Raw genomic sequence first — 18,562 nt, forward strand, 5'->3', positions numbered from 1 at the left:
GGCAAGGTTCTATGCAGATGGTATATAAGTGGTCAGACATGGGACACCCCTGATGAACTCCTCTCCCGAAGTGAAGGGGCACCATCAAAGACCCATTAACCTTACTTAGACACTCTGCAGCATTGTACAGATGTCGGATCCAGGCGATGAAATGTGACCTGAATCCCAATGCCCGCAGAGTCCTGAACAAATATTCGTGATCCTCCCTGTTGAACGCCTTCCCCTGGTCCAGGTAAAGAGGCCAGTCCTCTGGGAATGGTGGGTCAGATCCCGGAACAAATAGATGTTGTGGATTGTCTGGTCCTGGACTTTTTCGGACAGGTCAGGGTGGATCAGGAGGGTCAGCACGGTGCCAAGGCAAGAAGACGTGACCTTGGCAAAGTTGAGGAGAGACGCCGGGTGCCAGCTTTTAAGCAGGCGCAAATCGCTCCTCTTGGGCAGCAGGGCAGATAGCCCTGTGCCAGACCTTCCTCCAGGACCCACACACATTTACCCCCCCAACACATCCGAGAATGCCCAGTGGAACTCCACAGCCCATCCAGCCCTGGGAACTTGGTGCTTTAGAGCCGCTTGATGGCATCCATCAGCTCCCCGAGGCTGAGCAGAGCCTTTGGCAGGTTGTCCCACAAAACTGTGTGAATATCCTTGCTGGACAGATCCGGAGAAAGCAGAGCACCATAATTGGCCTGGGCCTCAGCACTGATGCCTTCTGGATCCAAGACTAGGGATCCATTGTTGGACCGCAGCCCCAGGATCTGCTTACGGACCCCCTACCTTTTTTCCCTCGATAGAAGAAGGGGGAGCCACAGTCCAGGTTTGGAAGGACAGGATCTGTGACTTCACAAACTCACCTCTGGACTCGACAAGCTGTGGGTCCTGCCCTTTTTCTCTTTGTACACCTTCCACATGGCTGGGTCTTCGATGGCCTGAGTGAGACTGGACTTTAGGTTGAGCAACTCCTGCTCCAACCTCCCGACCTTCGCCTTCTGCCTCCTGGTTGACCCCCTCATGTATTCCTGACAGAAGATGCGGACTTCAGCCTTGCCCACATCCCACCATAGCCTCAAGGAGCAGATGCATCCCTGCTTCCTTCTCCACTTGGCCCAAAATCAACGGAATATATCCCGGAACTGTTCCTCCTCCAGCAGCAGGTTATTAAAATGCCAGTACGCAGACCCTGTCTGTGCGCAGAATGGAGTCAGCTCTGCCCTCACCAGGCGGTGGTCTGCGCGTGGCACTGGCTGCAGGGAAAACGCTGGGACACAGAAGACGTTTGCCTAAGAAATGTAAAGGTGGTCAATTCTGGACCTTCCTCCTCCAGACATCTCAAAAGTGAAAATGCTGGAGTCGAGATGAAGATTTCACCAGACGTCCACTGAATTGTAGAATCCGACCAGGGCCCTTAATTTCACCATTGCCGCCAGGCGGTGCAGGATCCGAGAGTGGTCCCTCACCTGTAGGGTGCATTTGAAATCTCCCACGAAGATAATGCACTCTCTGGCTTCAATGGAGCCAAGGTGGGCGGACACTTCTTTGCAGAAGCACGTTTGCTGCGCACCAGCCTGGGGAGCGTGCACATTCAATTGTTGAAGCAACACATCCCCAGCCGGATATGAGATGAAACAAGTGGCTTACTGTTTCTAGTAGGATTAGGTCATCCCTTGCAAATGTGGGTGTTGCCTCTCCTTGAATGTTCCTTTTTCATTATCCTTATAAAGTTGTATCATTCACTATTATTAATTATTTAATTGTTGAGAATTCCCTTATGAAGTTGTGAGCTTTTACCTGGTCAAAATATTTGTAGTGTTTTATAGTAACACTATGACTGGTTTATTGGTTACTTATTTTCATAATTGTGTTTTATTCTTAAAAGCTTTTTGTCAACAGATCATTTCAGTAACCTTTTTTTTCTTTTGGGTTAGCTCAGGGGTCACATAACATCTGTTTCTTAAAGGTGATGTTCCAATTTGTGATTGATCATTCAGATAATGGTCCTCTAGTACTATCCTGTATCACCACCTTAAGACGACCTAGCTATGTATTAAAAAGCCAGCTCATCAGGATTATAGGTATTAGTGTGTGCCATGTACAGTGTGTCTCAATTCCATTAATTTATTAATAGTGCATGTGGACATCAATATGTTATTCCTAGGCCTGTTTAGCCTAAAGGTGAACTTTTATTTTACACATTCCAATGTAGCAGAGATATTGAGATGGATTTTTAACCCTGATTTTAAAAGGGAATCCAGGGAATCTTGAAAACTGACAATTTATTCAATCTTTAATTGTATTAAATGAATCTTTATTCCTAAAGTGTAATGTATTAATTATATATTCTTTCCTAATTATTCCTATTATACCTATATTTTATCACAATACAAGTAAACACAATTAATATACAATTAACAAGACAGACTTCAAATAAGAGCCTTTCACAGCCTCGGGATGTCCCAAAGCGCTTTTCAATGAATGGAATACTTTATTGTAGTGTGGTTACTGCTGGAATGTAGGGAAACGTGTTTGAAATATCCATGTAATGTTTTTATCTTTATTTTACATGAGGGCTGGAATTTATAAGAATAGGAGGAGATCATTTAGTCTTTTAAGCCTGTAATGCCATTCAGTTAGATCATAACTAAACTGGTCTCAAATCCATTTTACCTGCTTTTGATTCATGTGACACCTTGCTACCCTTAACCAATATAAGAAAAACGAGCTGTTGTTTCTCGGTGCTGTGGCTGCTGTAGTGGCTCTTGTTCTGCTTGGCTCCTGGATTTTTTAGTGCGGTGTTCTTGATGTTGACATCTGCTTTCAGGTGGAAGATCTTTTCTACAATATTGCCACAAGAAGGAAGGCTCTGAAAAATCCTAGTGATGAGTATTCCAGAATTGTGGAAGTTATGAGCAGGTAGTTGCAGTTTTAATAATAACCTTTAACCTTCCTGTCTAAATTCTTCTGCTGCGACTCTTTGTTAGTATCATCTGTTCTGTTTTGTGGTTGAAACCGAACACATCAATTCTTTTAAAAGGGAATTGGTTGCTTGAAGGGTCTGGGGAAGGAGCAAAACAGTAGGATTAGATTAAGTGGCTAATAGAGAAAAACACTGACACAGACTGGACTGGCTGAGTGGCCTCTATCTGTGGTCGTACGTTCTCTAGTGAAATAGTAAGATAATACTTATATCCGTAAACTGACTTTGAGCCATAATTGAGATAAGTAAACAGAGCAGCTCATAGGTAAGTGTAGTTGATAGGTGCTAGGTGGGAGGGTCATTTTCTTAGACTGAAGGAATTGGCATTGATTCTGTATGTTTGAATGGAAGTACTTGAATGGAACATACTGCTTGAAGGATAAAGGAGGGAGAAGAAATTAAAGTTCATCATTTAACAGACAACATACGGTAACCTGTACTTGCATTTATTTTTTTACTCAGTTTGTCAAAGTTTGAAATTCAGGGTAATTTTAACCTCCAAAAATGGGTGAGTTTGGAGTACATAAGATTTAAAATTTTAAAAATCTCAAACTGACCCCCAATCTGCCCACTTCTGGGTTTAACAGGTGGGACAGGGGATGCCAAACCCCTCTCAAGAGGTGGGTTGTCCATTTAAATGTTATAAGGCTGGGAGTCTCAGATTAAACCTGTCTTACATGTTTAACCATGGCTGGAAGGGTTTCCCCAGGGAGACTCAAGGGAGGAGAGGACAGCTTTGAGGAGAAGGTAAATGCCCTTGCAGCACTATATTAGAGAGGATAGTTTTAGTGCAAAAGGCTTGAAGGGGGAGGAATTCTTCAAGTGCATTCAGGAGAGCTTTTTCAGCCAGCACGTAGAGTCCTACAAGAGGAGGAGTGGTACTGGACTTAATCCTAGGGAATGAAGCCGGACAAGTGGTAGTGGGGGAGCATTTTGGGGATAGTGACCATATCTCTGTAAAATCTAAGGTAGTTATGGAAAAGGACAAAGATGGACCAGAAATAAAAGTACTGAATTGGGGGAAGGCAAATTTCGATATGATAAAACAGGATCTGGCCAAAGTGGACTGGGAGCAGCTTCTTACAGGAAAGTCTACATCAGACCAGTGGGAGTCATTTAGAAGGGAAATAGTGAGGGTTGAAGTCCAACATGTTCTATAAAGGTGAAGAGTAGGACCAACAAGTCCAGGGAACCCTGGATGTCAAGGGATATAGAGGATTGGATAAGGGAAAAAAAAAGAGGTTTATGGCAGATTCAGAGTGCTGAAAACAGCAGAGGCCCAAGAGGGGTAGAGGGGGTACTTAAAAAAAAAAGTAATTAGGAGAGTGAAGAGGGGGCATGAAAAATCACTGACAGACGATAAAGTAAAATCCCAAGGTGTTTTATAAGTATGTTAAGGGCAAGAGGATAACCAGGGAAAGAGTAGGGCCCATTAAGGATCAAAGAGGCAATCTGTGTGTGGAGTCGGAGGACATGGGTGAGGTTTTGAATGATTACTTTTCATCTGTGTTCACTATGGAGAGGGACGATGTCGGTGTAGTGATCAGGGAGGGGGATTGTGATATATTTGATCAAATTAGCATTGAAAAAGAGGAAGTATTAGCTGTATTAGCAGGCTTAAAGATGGATAAATCCCCAGGCCCGGATGAGATGTAACCCAGGCCGTAATGTGAGGCAAGGGAGGAGATAGCAGGTGCTTTGGCACAAATTTTCAAATCCTATCTGGCCACAGGAGAGGTCCAGAGGACTGGAGGACAGCGAATGTGGTACCATTATTCAAGAAGGGTAGCAGGGATAAACCAGGTAATTATAGGCCTGTGAGTCTGACGTCAGTGGTAGGGAAATTATTGGAAAAAATTCTGTGAGACAGGATTAATCTCCACTTGCAGCATGTCTTTGTCAGGGGGAGATCGTGTCCAACAAATTTGATTGAATTTTTCGAGGTGATAACTAGATGTGTAGATGAGGGTAAAGCAGCTGATGTCATCTACATGGACTTCAGTAAGGCTTTTGATAAGGTCCCGCATGGGAGATTGGTTAAGAAGGTAAGAGCCCATGGGATCCAGGGTAATTTGGCAAATTGGATCCAAAATTGGCTTAGTGGCAGGAGGCAGAGGATGATGGTCGAGGGTTGTTTTTGTGAATGGAGGCCTGTGACCAGTGGGGTATCGCAGGGATCGGTGCTGGGACCCTTACTGTTTGTAGTGTACATTAATGATTTAGACGTGAATATAAGAGGTATGATCAGTAAGTTTGCAGATGACACGAAAATTGGTGGTGTTGTAAATAGTGAGAAGGAAAGCCTTAGATTACAGGACGATATAGATGGGCTGGTAAGATGGGCGGAGCAGTGGCAGATGGAATTTAATCCTGAGAAGTGTGAGGTTGTGAATCTGAGTTCTTTTTGCCTTCAGTCTGGTTCAGTAAATATACCGAGTCGGATGTGTAGGTAAAATCAATTACTTTATTTGCGCATTCGCCAGCGGACTTACTCTGAGAACAGCGCACTGACTCCACCAGAGTCTGTCGGGTCCCCCCCCCCCCCCCAGAGTAAGTAAAGTTTGTGATACAGGTACTACTGTTTATACATTAAGATTCATGCTACACCTCCTTGTTTAACCAATCAGTGTGTTACAATTCGACTTCACCCACGTGGTGACATGCAGTACATCTGTTACTGAGGTTACAATACACTCCATTCTCAATACATACTTGTTACTAATAAAATATTGTTTTGTACCAGCAAGATAAAACAAAGCGGACAAGCAAGCTAATTAGCAAGAGCATAGGAATCATCAATAATCATTCTAGTCTCACTCCCTACATGGATCATGAGTCTGTCTCTACCTTGTGACAAGTAATTGCAGAGCATCCTGCTATCTTTATTAGGTTTATGTTCCTGAGTGTTTCGTGCCATCTGCAGCTACATCAAGTAGTGGCAGCTCACGAAGATAAGAGGGGCCTAGCACTCCTTATCACTCACACAGGGATGGGCATCATTTGATTCACAGGAGTCCATTTGTTCCAAACCAGAGGGAGTCACACAATCAGGCCATAAAGAACAGATGTCCTTGCAATTACCAGTGTCGGCTAGTCTTTACTGTCTCACACACTCTGCCTTTACTTTTAACTATTTCATTGTGGTTTCTGCCACTTAAAATCAAAGCTCAGCAAAGCTACTATTCCTAACTTGGCTATATTTCCCATTAAGCATAGTGCCATACCTTTCTGCTCACTTCCACAAGGTGATGCACTTTGGGAGGACTAACAAGGCAAGGGAATATACAATGGATGGTAGGACGCGAGGGTGTACAGAGGGACCTTTGGGTGCTTGTCCATAGATCACTGAAGGCAGCAGCACAGGTAGATAAGTTGGTTAGGAAGGCATACGGGATACTTGCCTTTATTAGCCGAGGCATAGAATATAAGAGCAGGGAGGCTATGTTATCTGTATGAACCGCTGGTTAGGCCACAGCTGGAGTACTGTGTACAGTTCTGGTCATCACACTATAGGAAAGATGTGATTGCACTGGAGAGGGTGCAGAGGGGATTCATCAGGAAGTTGCCTGGGTTGGAGCATTTCAGTTATGAAGAGAGACTGGGTAGGCTGGGATTGTTTTTCTTGGAGCGGAAAAGGTTGAGGGTGGACCTGATTGAGGTATACAAAATTATGAGGAGCATTGATAGGATAGATAGGAAGAAACTTTTTCCCTTCGCGGCGGGGTCAATAACCAGGGGGCATAGATTTAAGGTAAGGGGCAGGAGGTTTAGAGAAGATTTGAGGAAGAATTTTTTCACCCAGAGGGTGGTTGGAATCTGGAACACACTGCCTGAAGGGGTGGTAGAGGCAGGAACCCTCACAACATTTAAGACGTATTTAGATGAGCACTTGAAACGCCATAGCATACAAGGCTATGGGCCAAGTGCGGGAAAATGGGATTAGATTGGACGGCTGCTTGATGGTCGGCGCAGGCACGTTGGGCCGAAGGGCCTGTTTCTGTTCTTTAAAACACTATGACTCTATGACACTGCCTGAGGGCTAGGTGGAGCAGATTTGCTTGCGCTCCCGTCCCCAACCCCAAACTTTACTGCCATTGGCGCCCCCCGCCCGGCCCCCCCCTCCCCCCCGCATCACCATCACCACCACCACCATCATGAGGATCTGTCCTTCCCCACCCTCCCTTCTGAGATGGAGGATCAAACCCTGCTAACTTCCACGAACGCAGCAGCAGGATCCTTTCTTACTCCTGTGCCTGTGGCCTTCTCCAGTGTGCTCCCCGCCCGACAGGGAGTCGAGCCTGTCAGTTAATGTGGGCCCAATGGAAACTCGACCCGCTTACCTGCTCACAAAATCTGCTCTTGTCAATATCTGGGCCTCTCTCTCCCCAGCTTCAAATATAATCTTCACTTGTGTGCCCATGTAATACCATAAGGAGAAATCGAGGTTTATGTGGTAATCCAGTGTTGCATTTGTTTTAACAGTTGTATTTGCTGATGTATATCTGGATTGAGAGATGCATACTGTGCTTGGCCGAGGAGCACTCTGTATTTCCATGGTTATCTTAATTAATAGAAGCACCAAGTAATTCTTTGCAGAATTTTCTAATTTCCAAAGACCATGGTTATATTTGGTCATTATGTTCCATAATCTCTCCTTCCAGGTATGCAATTCATAATTCGGGAGTGAGCTTTGCTGTGAAGAAGGTGAGTGCTGAATGAGTTGACAGGATCTTTTCTTGTTCCTGAAACATTTCTTAAGTGAGTCTCAAGGAGCTCTTCTCCTAAAAAGAAGTCCTATTGGAAATACTGGGATAGATTTTATGAATTCTTGCTACAGGTGCCAAGCAACAGACTGCATATTGAGAATTTGGATCCATTCCATCCTAAACTCCATGCCGTGAATCTGTCCTGATAACTTTCCAGGTTAATGGTCTGTGTTTCCATCCTGCAAAATCGTGCGCTGGGCGTGCTAGTTTATTAAGTCAACCCCAGTAAATATTCCAAACAAGTTATTAACCCCATACAGGTGGAACGATCATAAAATCTAGTAAATAAGTTGCAGCTTAGTTGTTAGTTGTGTTGCGACCTCAGTTGAGACTGTTAATTTTAGAAGCAAGAGATATGAACTTCCCAGACCGATCACATAACAAGATTTCACGTTTTAAGACTTTTACTATTATTATCCTTTCATGCTGGACCCTGGCACCCGGTAGGCAATAAACCAGATAGGACTCTTGATTCTACCTATGTAGGATTCTATATGTCCCCCTAATTATTGAATCCCCTGCAACTATCACCTTACACTTCCCCTCTTCCTCCTTCTTTAGACAGCCTCCTGCTCCTAGGTCTGCATTCTGGTTGTCCTTCTGATAGTCATTCTGGTAGAAAGTACATTGTACCTGCTGGAAAGGATCAATTTCTGTAGATCCTTGTTCTTTGTCTCACGTAGGTTTCCCTTACTCTGCACACTATTGGTCACACCAACCCTGTTCTGAACCTGCACCTCTCTGAGGTGTGACCAAAGTCTGGAACAAACTGTTCAGATACAGCTCACCCTCCCTTCTGTATCGGAGTGCCTCCCATCCACACTTCAACTCAATGACTCTGAACTGGAGAGATTTGCAATGTAGACATCAATTGCCGATGTGTTTGCTCAGGACTGTCTCACTGTCCACAAACGACCACATACTGTAGTCCAGACAAACAGCCTGCTCTGCCATATCTTAATCTAGATTTATTATGTTATTTATAACTGCTGTTTAGTTTGTTGTAAGTTTTTATTTTCTTTTTCGACACATTAACTTACACTAAGCATCAAAACAGTGGAAACATTTTAAATGCCTCTATTAGACTGCTATCTAAATTTACGAGAAACACTTGTTAGTAATAATTAATTGTGTGTATTTGGTTTGTTATTTCTAGCAAGGAGAAACTGTTGCTGATGTAAGAACTTTGCCTAATGCCTCGACCTTGGACAATATTCGAACAATCTTTGGGAATGCTGTTAGCAGGTATGACGAGATCAGAATGCACATTTATATCTTGGGTTTTAAACTGAGGGTAGGAGCGAACTAGATACAAGTAGATATTTGACACAAGTGCCAGGCAATGACCATCTCAAACAAGAGAGAATCTAACCATCTCCCCTTGATATTCAATGGCATTATCATTGCTGAATCCCCCACTATCAACATCTTGGGGGGTTACAATTGACCAGAAACTGAACTGGACAAGCCACATAAATGTGGCTACAAGAGCAGGTCAGAGACTGGCAATTCTAACTCACCTCCTGTCTCCCCAGTGCCTGTTCACCATCTACAAGTCACAAGTCAGGAATGTGATGCAATACTTGCCACTTGCCTGGATGGGTGCAGCTCCAGCAACACTCAAGAAGTTCCACAGCATCCAGGACAAAGCAGCCTGCTTGATTGGCACCCATCTTCAAACATTCACTCCCTCCACCACTGACGCACAGTGGCAGCAGTGTGTACCATCTACAAGATGCACTGCGGCAACACACCAAGGCTCCTTCGACAGCACCTTCTAAATCCGCGACTTCTGCCACCTAGAAGGACAAGGCAGCAGATGCATGGGAACACCACCACCTGCAAGTTCCCCTCCAAGCCACACACCATCCTGACTTGGAACTGTATTGCCGTTCCTTCACTGTCGCTGGGTCAAAATGCTGGAACTCCCTTCATAACAGCACTGTGGGTGTCCCTATACCCCAGGGACTGCAGTGGTTCAAGATGGCAGCTCACCACCACCTTCTCGAGGGCAATTAGGGATGGGCAATAAAATGCTGGCCTAGATAGCAATGCCCACATCCCACGAACGAATAAAAAAGAAAAAAAGATATGTGCAAAAGCAAAATACTGCAGATGTTGGAACTCTGAAATAAAATCAGAAAATGCTAGAAATACTCAGTAGGTCTGGCAGCATCTGTGGAGAGAGAAAAAGAGTTAACGTTTTATGTCTGTGACCTTTCATCATATATGTTTGCCTGATATAGGCAAAACAACTCCTACAGTCATGATGACTGGTTAACGCTGTTTGCCTGATATAAGCAGCTCAACGTGATAAGCACAGACAGTATAAGTGGTGAGTGCTGTCGGACACTGAGGAATGACTCACTGCTTTCAGCTTCCTCAGTATTTTATGCTCTCTGCCAGGTTTAGGGCATACAGTAGCGGGCACTAGTCGAGAAATTAACCCTGCATGAGCTAGTAGAGGAAGTGTTGCAACTGCATATATCTCCACTTTTTGACTGCTGAGGAAGCTGCAGCTGGAGCTGCTGAGGATGAAAGTTGGATTTCCCAATGGGTTTGAAACTGGAGTTGAAATCTGTCGTGGGAATTTCTTTTCTGGTGTCAGGCTTTTTAAGGCCTGTTGTGAGACTGATGCTTCTGCCACTGCTGGCTTCTATTTAAATACTCATGTTGCTGCCTGCCCTTCCAACTAGAGTTAAAATAACAGCATTGCAGCAAGTGCTGCTGGTTTTTTTTTTTTGCAGCATGCCCAGCGCTGCCAATGTTTGTGTTAAGTCTAGGATGCAGAGATCTAAAGGGGAACACAGATCTCATAGAAGAACAACAGACCCTGACATTGGACTGCCACAGGATTGAACTTACCATCTTGTGACATGCTACCGAGATGGGACTACAAAGCACCACGAGCAATTACATTGGTCACCATATTTGTGGCACGAAAGCTGGTGGGCAGTCTGCCATGAGCACAGCTCACATGTAGCCTTTCAAGTGACTACAGCCATGAACCTTTGTGCTTCACAGCCCCATCAAAGCTGGAACAGGATTTGAAAGCAACAAGTCATTCCTCAGTGTACTACAGTCCCCACCACTTACACAGTCTGTGCTTATCCCGTACAATCGCCTATATCAGGCAAACGGTGTTAACCAGATGTCATTACAGCAGGAGTCGATTACAAAGACGTTGTTTGAAACGTTACTTAAGCACGCCAGCTATTTTGTTCAGTTCAGTACTTTCCGATTTTTAAAAGCTTCACTGATTTCAGGCAAAATCAGGCAGCTTCACATTGTTAACAACAGTTTAAAAAGTGGAGACTTGAGGCAGCTTCAAGCAATTCAGTTCAGGCAATTAACTGTTTACACTTGTTAACAACTATGGAAGTTATGATGATGTAATTGAAAAAGAACTTGCATTCATATAGTGCCTTTCAAAACCTCAGGACATCGCAAAGCACTTTATAGCCTGTTAAGTAATTTTGAAGTATAGTTAGCATAATAATGTGGGTCAAATTGCTGCAACCTGTTATAATTTTACAGTCAACCATGTATAGCAGGCAGACTGCTGGCACAAATGCGCCTGCTTTATGCAGTGGGAACTGCACTGTTGAGGCTGTGCCGAACCTTGCAGCCGACTGTGTACTTGGGTACTAACCCACAGCACCAGAGATCCAGAAAAGTTTCCTGATGATGACAAGGTGTGGGACATCATTGACTGCACACATGCTCCTCAGATGAAGCATTTCCTGACAAAACTGGCAAAGGATGTTACTCTGTCAGTGGTATAGAGCCACAAGGCACTTGAGATCGAGAAATGCTTTAATAACCTTGAAAAGATTATGAATTTCATGCTGTATTTTTGTTTCCACTGCAGGGAATTAATTGAAGTGTGCCTTGAAGACCCAAAATTTGCTTTCAAAATGAAAGGTTATATATCAAATGCAAATTATTCAGTGAAGAAGTGTATCTTTTTACTGTTCATCAATCGTAAGTGAACCTTTTAACTGGTTACTTACTGGAAGTGGTTTATTTTTCTAACTACACTTCAATCTGTTTTACTAACCCATTGCTCCCATCCTTTTGATTCATATCCAACCATGCCCTTGTCTAGCACAAACTTGAAATTGAGACTCTGTTCCTAGCCTGATGTCTTACTGGAGTAGGGTATAGATCAAAGATTTAGACAAGGAGCTCAGAGTGCAATATGTCCAGGTCTCTGGATTTTCTGCCCATTAATAGAAAATAGAGTGTCCAACAAATTGGGCACGGTGACCTCCTCACCTGATTGGAGCACGTCTCGGACAATCAGAATGGGACTCTGTACCTAGAAAAGAATCTCAATTTTGTGACTTGCCTCCATCAAGGTACTGAGGCCAGGATCCTCCATGGCAGATTGCACTCTGGCTTTGTTGCTACTAATGAGGTGACCTCAGGCTTGAGGCTTGGTTCTGTGTAGTCACAACTAGGGTAGTATGTCACAAGATGGTAACTGCATTCTTGTGTCAGTAGTGGGTCTTTGATGGATTTGGACTTGCACCCAACAGTGGCCCAGGTCAATTTCCCAGGATCAGAGTAATTTGAGTAATTAGCATGGGGACTGTTCGGTGGTGATGGCGGGAATATTGCTACAGTGTGGTGTGGTTGGTGACACTGGCTGAAGTTTGGGAAATTCCAATCTGCCGCTTTGCCTTCAGCAGACGGTCACTCTATGAGGAAAAGTGTGCATTTAAAATTTAGTTTCATCCCACAGCAATACTCGATGCCAATATCACACAAGCGTTCCATGCGTGCAGCATTAAGGACCAATTGAAAGGAAATATGTTGCATGATGATGCAGCATCATTTACATCGGATAATGCACCTGCCCATATTTAGGCAGCTGAATTCCATGCCCAGCAGCAGTGCCCAGTGGAAAATCTCAGAAGTAGCAGAACAACTCCTTGTCTGATTTTGCTGGCCACCTAGGTTGCTCCAGTTTACCAGTGGAACTTGACCAAGAAAACTGGCAAAGCAGTCAAAATAAATATGGGGAAGAGGAAGGGGCAGTCTGATCCTGGGAGGAGGCTTGGGGGTTATCTTTGTCAATGCAAAAAATCTTGTAAAATAGAATTTTACAAAATGGCTGCTACATTATGTATCCCTCATTTTATTTATTCCTGCTTAGACTGTGCATCCATTGTATAACTTACTGGATGGCGGAGCGTTCTGATGGGATTTTTCAGAAAACTTACTTTAAAAATGCATATTAAATAACATAGGATTTGAATACAGGCACCCTCTCTGGCCCCCGAGGCAAGTTTTAGGGTGACCTAGCAGGGTTCTTGCACAAACATCTGACACCTCTGCAATTGTGTGTTTTTATAATCTCATATACAGTTTTAACACAGAAAGATGCTCCAAGAGGAATGGGTACTGCGCCCTTGCAGGGTAGCTGGTTGGAGAGGTGGGATTTCCTATTGCTTTTAAAGTCAGAGAGAAAAGTACAGGGTGTGGGCTTGGGGCAGGAGGTGCAGGGCAGAATCTTGTAGGGAGGGGGCAGAATTAAAATCCACCTCCGAGTGACCTTGCCAGAGGAAGGGTGAGACTGGCATCAGCTACCCGCCCAGTAGCGGCGGGTAGCTAATCAGCAGCAATTAGGTATCCACTTAGGGGACAATTGGTCACACTGCCGCGATCTTGCTGGCGACATATGGGCCCCATACTGAGGTTGAAGCCTAGCAGGTGGCTGGAGATGGACACCTGGGGCAGGCCGGAGGGGCCAGTGAGTCCTCCTCTAATTTCCCTCCCCATCCCAGAGCCATGGGTGGTAGAGGGCGACCGCTGCAGCCGCAGGCCATCCTGTGGAGGGGTTTCCCCTCTACAGTGATGGCCTGGCAGCCTTGGCGACAATTTATTTTCATAATTTTTTGCAGTCTTGGTGCGGCTGCCAGCAGCCCAGAGCCTCGGACGTTCCCATTGGCCCTCCTGCCTGCGCTGTCCATCTACCGTCCTTAATTGAATGGGACTTCCGGAGGCGGCCTTTTAATCAGCCATCTCCAGAAAGAGTAACTATCAGGGTTAGGACCTGGAAATGGTCCCAACTGCTGCTGATAAACTAAGGGCGGCACAGTGGCGCAGTGGTTAGCACTGCAGCCTCACAGCTCCAGGGACCCGGGTTCGATTCTGGGTACTGCCTGTGTGGAGTTTGCAAGTTCTCCCTGTGTCTGCGTGGGTTTTCTCTGGGTGCTCTGGTTTCCTCCCACAAGCCAAAAGACTTGCAGGTTGATAGGTAAATTGGCCATTATAAATTGTCACTAGTATAGGTAGGTGGTAGGGAAATATAGGGACAGGTGAGGATGTTTGGTAGGAATATGGGATTAGTGTAGGATTAGTATAAATGGGTGGTTGATGGTCGGCACAGACTCGGTGGGCCAAAGGGCCTGTTTCAGTGCTGTATCTCTAATCTCTAACTATAATCTCATTCTACCTGCAAAGAGCAGACTTGAGGCAACTGGGGGCTTTGCTGTCAGTAGTGGAGCAGAGAGATTGGAAGAGCATAGGAGGTCAGCATCAGTTGGCCTAAGGGCATGGGTGTCGAGGTTGCTGAAGTAGAGTGGGGCGAGGCCATGAAAGGATTTGTACATGATGACAAGGATTTTAAATTCATTGTGTCCAAAGCAGAAACTCTTGACCAATCAGCAATCCAGGTAAATTGTGCTCGAAGTTGTGCTAGTTTTGAGAAGTTTTTTTTTGCTCAACTTATTTGCATATAGCCAAACACAAAATCTGCCATTGACAAGTGCATTGGGGCAGCATTTTAGAATGTAATTTAAAAAGAAATTTTGCATTAAGAGTGGTAATATGGTGCAGTTTTATTAATACAGATGAAAATAGGTGTATCACAAAAAACAAGCATTTTTTTAAATCAGTGTCTAGTCCATGATCTGTGAGGAATCGATTTTAAATAACTGAAAATGACTTTTAAAAAAACCATACAGAATCATTTGCTCATTATAATGGTGTAAAAAAAATAAAAATTTTTAAAATGTGTACATCACTGCCCATGGACCTAAAAATAGCAGCTTAATTTTAAGAGCCTCCTCAAATGCCCGCAAACAGGTGCAATTAGTAGAAAATTGCAATGGTGATTATTTGTTCTGGGGACATGGTCAGTGTTGTGGGCAGAACTGGCTTCTAGTCTGATTGCTTTTGAAGCTAGTGTAAAAGATCATGGAAACTCTATTTGTGCTGGACCTAATTTGTGCTTGAAAATCCTCGACCTTCTGTGCTAGTTTGGCCGATTTCGGTGAATTACATAGGAAATAGGAGCAACAGTATGCCATTCAGCCCCTTGAGCTTGCTCCGCCATTCAACTAGATCATGGCTGATCTTCTACCTCAACTCCATTTTCCAGTACTATTCCCTTATTCCTTGATATCTTTAATATCTATAAATCTCTTGATCTCTGTCTTGAACATACTCAATAACTGAGCCTCCACAGCCCTCTGGGGTAGAGAATGCCACAGAGTCACCATCCTCTAAGTGAAGGAATTCCTCTTCATCTCAGTCCTAAATGGCCTACCTCTTACTCTGAGACTGTGTCCACTGGTTCTAGACCCCTCAGCCAGGAGGAATATCCTTCCTGCATCAAACTTGTCAAGCCCTGTAAGAATTTTGTATGCTTCAATGGGATCACCTCTCATTCTTCTAAATTCCAGAGAATACAGGCCCAGTCTCCTCAATCTCTGCTCATAGGACAATGCTCCCATCCCAGGAGTCAGTCTGGTGAACCTTTGTTGCACTCCCTCTATGGCAAGTATATCCTTCCTTAGGTAAGGAGACCAAAACTGTACACAATACTCCAGGTGCGGTGTCACCAAGGCTCCTTTTGCAATAAAGGCCAACAATTGCTTGCTGCACCGTCTTGTTAGCTTTCAGTGACTTCTGAACAAGGATATCCAGGTCCCTTTGGACATCAACATTTCCCAATTTCTCTCCATTTAAGAAATACTCTGCATTTCTGTTTTTCCTACCAAAGTGGATAACTTCACATTTTTCCACATTATATTCCATCTGCCATGTTCTTGCCCACTCACTTAGCCTGTCTAAATCCCCTTGAAGCCTCTTTGCATTCTCCTCACAACTCCCACTCCCACCTAGTTTTGTGTCATTAGCCAACTTGGAAATATTACCTTTGGTCCCCACTTCCAAATCATTGATAGAGTTTGTGAACAGCTGGGGCTCAAGCACTGATCCCACTAGTCACAGCCTGCCAACCTGAGAATGACCTGTTTATTCCTACTCTCGGTTTTCTGTCCGTTAACCAATTCTCAATCCATGCCAGTATATTACCCCTAATCCCATGCGTCCTAATTTTGCTTACGTGTGGGACCTTATCGAAAGCCTTCTGAAAATCCAAATACACCACATCCACTGTTTCCCCCTTATCTATTCTCCTCGTTACATCCTCAAAAAACTATAACAGGTTTGTCAAAAATGATTTCCCTTTCATAAATCCATGTTGACTGTGCCAAACTCTACCATTGTTTTCTAAGTTATAACATCCTTTATAATTGATTCTAGCATTTCCCTACTGCTGATGTCAGGCTAACAGGTCTGTAGTTCCCTGTTTTCTTTCTCCCTCCTTTCTGTAGAAACTCTAGACCAATATGTTGGGGAACAGGGAGCCATTGTAGGTCAGCAAGAACCTGGGTGAGGGTTGAGTGGGACTTTGCAATGGATAGGATACAGGCAGCACAATTATGGACAATTTGGAGTTTGTGGACATAGGGAGACTGGTGAGCTGGGTGTTGGATCTAGTGAGCTGGGTCTAGAGATTACAAAAGCATGGGCAAGGCTTTTGATAGTTATGGAGGTGAGGTAGGAGTGGAGGCAGACCGTGTCCCCATCCTGACTAATTATTATTTATTTTAATTTATACATGAGACAGTTTATGAAATTGATGGAATGAATACTTTTTGTGGATCTTTGGTATTTAATGTCTTGTGACACTAAATTGACATGTATTATGTAAATGAGACTACTTCTATTGCAGTCTTTCCCTTGCTTTCTTAAAATTAAATTCTTCGAACTTCAGAGACACATTTTGACGAGCAATCTGTACCCAGGGTCGAGCTCCAGGTGTTAAATAATTTGGTGCCATTAATATGTAAATCTGACATCCATTTGCTGCACTTAAATGGGATATTATTAGCCGAGGCATAGAATATAAGAACAGGGAGGTTTTGATGGAGCTGTATAAAATGCTAGTTAGGCCACAGCTGGAGTACTGTGTACAGTTCTGGGCACCACACTATAGGAAGGATGTGATTGCACTGGAGAGGGTGCAGAGGAGATTCACCAGGATAATAAAAGCAAAATACTGTGATGCTGGAAATTTGAAATAAAAACATGAAATGCTGGAACCACTCAGCAGGTCTGGCAGCATCTGTGGAAAGAGAAGCAGAGTTAACGTTTCGGGTCAGTGACCCTTCTTCGGAACTGACAAATATTAGAAAAGTCACAGGTTATAAGCAAGTGAGGTGAGGGTGGGGCAAGAGATAACAAAGGAGGTCTAGATTGGACCAGGCCACATAGCATTTATTTCATTTCATCTTAGTTTGTTCAGTTTGCTTACCCACTGTTTTTTTTCAGGTTTGCTCTTGCTGCTGTTCAATATTCAGTGTATTTACACCTAATCTGTACTAATGCTTTGTCTTTCAACACACCATTAACATATTGTTTGCCTTTGCTCCGTGACCTTTTGGTCAGCTATGTGGCCTGGTCCAATCTAGACCTCCTTTGTTATCTCTTGCCCCACCCTCACCTCACTTGCTTATAACCTGTGACTTTTCTAATATTTGTCAGTTCCGAAGAAGGGTCACTGACCCGAAACGTTAACTCTGCTTCTCTTTCCACAGATGCTGCCAGATTCACCAGGATGTTGCCTGGGCTGGAGCATTTCAGTTATGAAGAGAAACTGAAAAGGCTAGGGTTGTTTTCCTTAGAGCAGAGAAGGCTGAGGGTGGACATGATTGAGGTATACAAAATTATGAGGGACATTGATAGGTTAGATAGGAAGAAACCGATTGGCCTGTTTCTGTGCTATATCACTCTATGACTCTATTACTGTCTGATCGCCTCCCCTGGGACAGCGGTGAGTTGCTCCTACCATGTGGATGCACAGAGTGGGTATCTGGAGCCCCACTTCCAGTCCAACACCTTTCAGATGAATTTAGTTGTCCAGTTCCTACTCCCCTGCCCACTTCCTCCTCACCTCTGCTGAGGCATTGACTCAGGTTGGGACGTGAGGGATAACTTTTCCAAATTTGAAGCTTCATCCACCTGGAAGACGAGACTTCCAGCACAATGCTTCTCACTTGTTACTCATGTGGAGCATGTGCCTGAATTCCTTACTGGTGGAGCAAGCTGCACACTGCAAGTGTGAACTCATCAAACCTTCCAGCTGGCTGCACAGGCCAGTGGTTGACCTCTTGTACATCGCATGTTATACTGATCCTTGTGAGTGAACATTGAAAACTGATTGTCGGCAATTTGCTCAGTGATTTATTCCTGTGTCTCCAGTCTCTACGTCTTGATTTTGTTTCTGCCATTAGATCTCAGCACCTAGCTTTTCCTGGACATGGAGATGGCTCACAGTTTCTGACTTCACACTGTCAAGAAAGCTGCACTTGCTGTTTGCCCACAGCTTTCCAAAGGATTTTATTGAGCAGGCAGGGTCTTCTAATGTCCCTCCCTGAGTCTTGCACGCTGTTACTTGTTCCATTGTTGAAAATGGACTCGATGGGCCAAATGGCGGCCTTTTGTGCTGTAATGACTGATTCTAAAT

At 44.2% G+C, this 18,562-nt stretch overlaps 1 protein-coding gene across 7 annotated transcripts in view; it reads left to right on the forward strand.

Annotated features, from left to right (window-relative positions):
- The window catches only part of mlh1 (mutL homolog 1, colon cancer, nonpolyposis type 2 (E. coli)), a 71,874-nt gene that overhangs the window by 17,242 nt on the left and 36,070 nt on the right, over nucleotides 1–18,562 (forward strand). For all 7 annotated transcript variants that reach the window (XM_068032269.1, XM_068032271.1, XM_068032270.1 and 4 more), the window contains 4 exons: nucleotides 2,816–2,907; nucleotides 7,633–7,675; nucleotides 8,894–8,982; nucleotides 11,609–11,721. In XM_068032269.1, coding sequence (XP_067888370.1) covers nucleotides 2,816–2,907; nucleotides 7,633–7,675; nucleotides 8,894–8,982; nucleotides 11,609–11,721 — 337 coding nt within the window. The remainder of the gene's footprint in view (nucleotides 1–2,815; nucleotides 2,908–7,632; nucleotides 7,676–8,893; nucleotides 8,983–11,608; nucleotides 11,722–18,562) is intronic.

The sequence above is a fragment of the Heterodontus francisci genome, chromosome 5, assembly GCF_036365525.1.
Source record: "Heterodontus francisci isolate sHetFra1 chromosome 5, sHetFra1.hap1, whole genome shotgun sequence".
NCBI lineage: Eukaryota > Metazoa > Chordata > Chondrichthyes > Heterodontiformes > Heterodontidae > Heterodontus > Heterodontus francisci.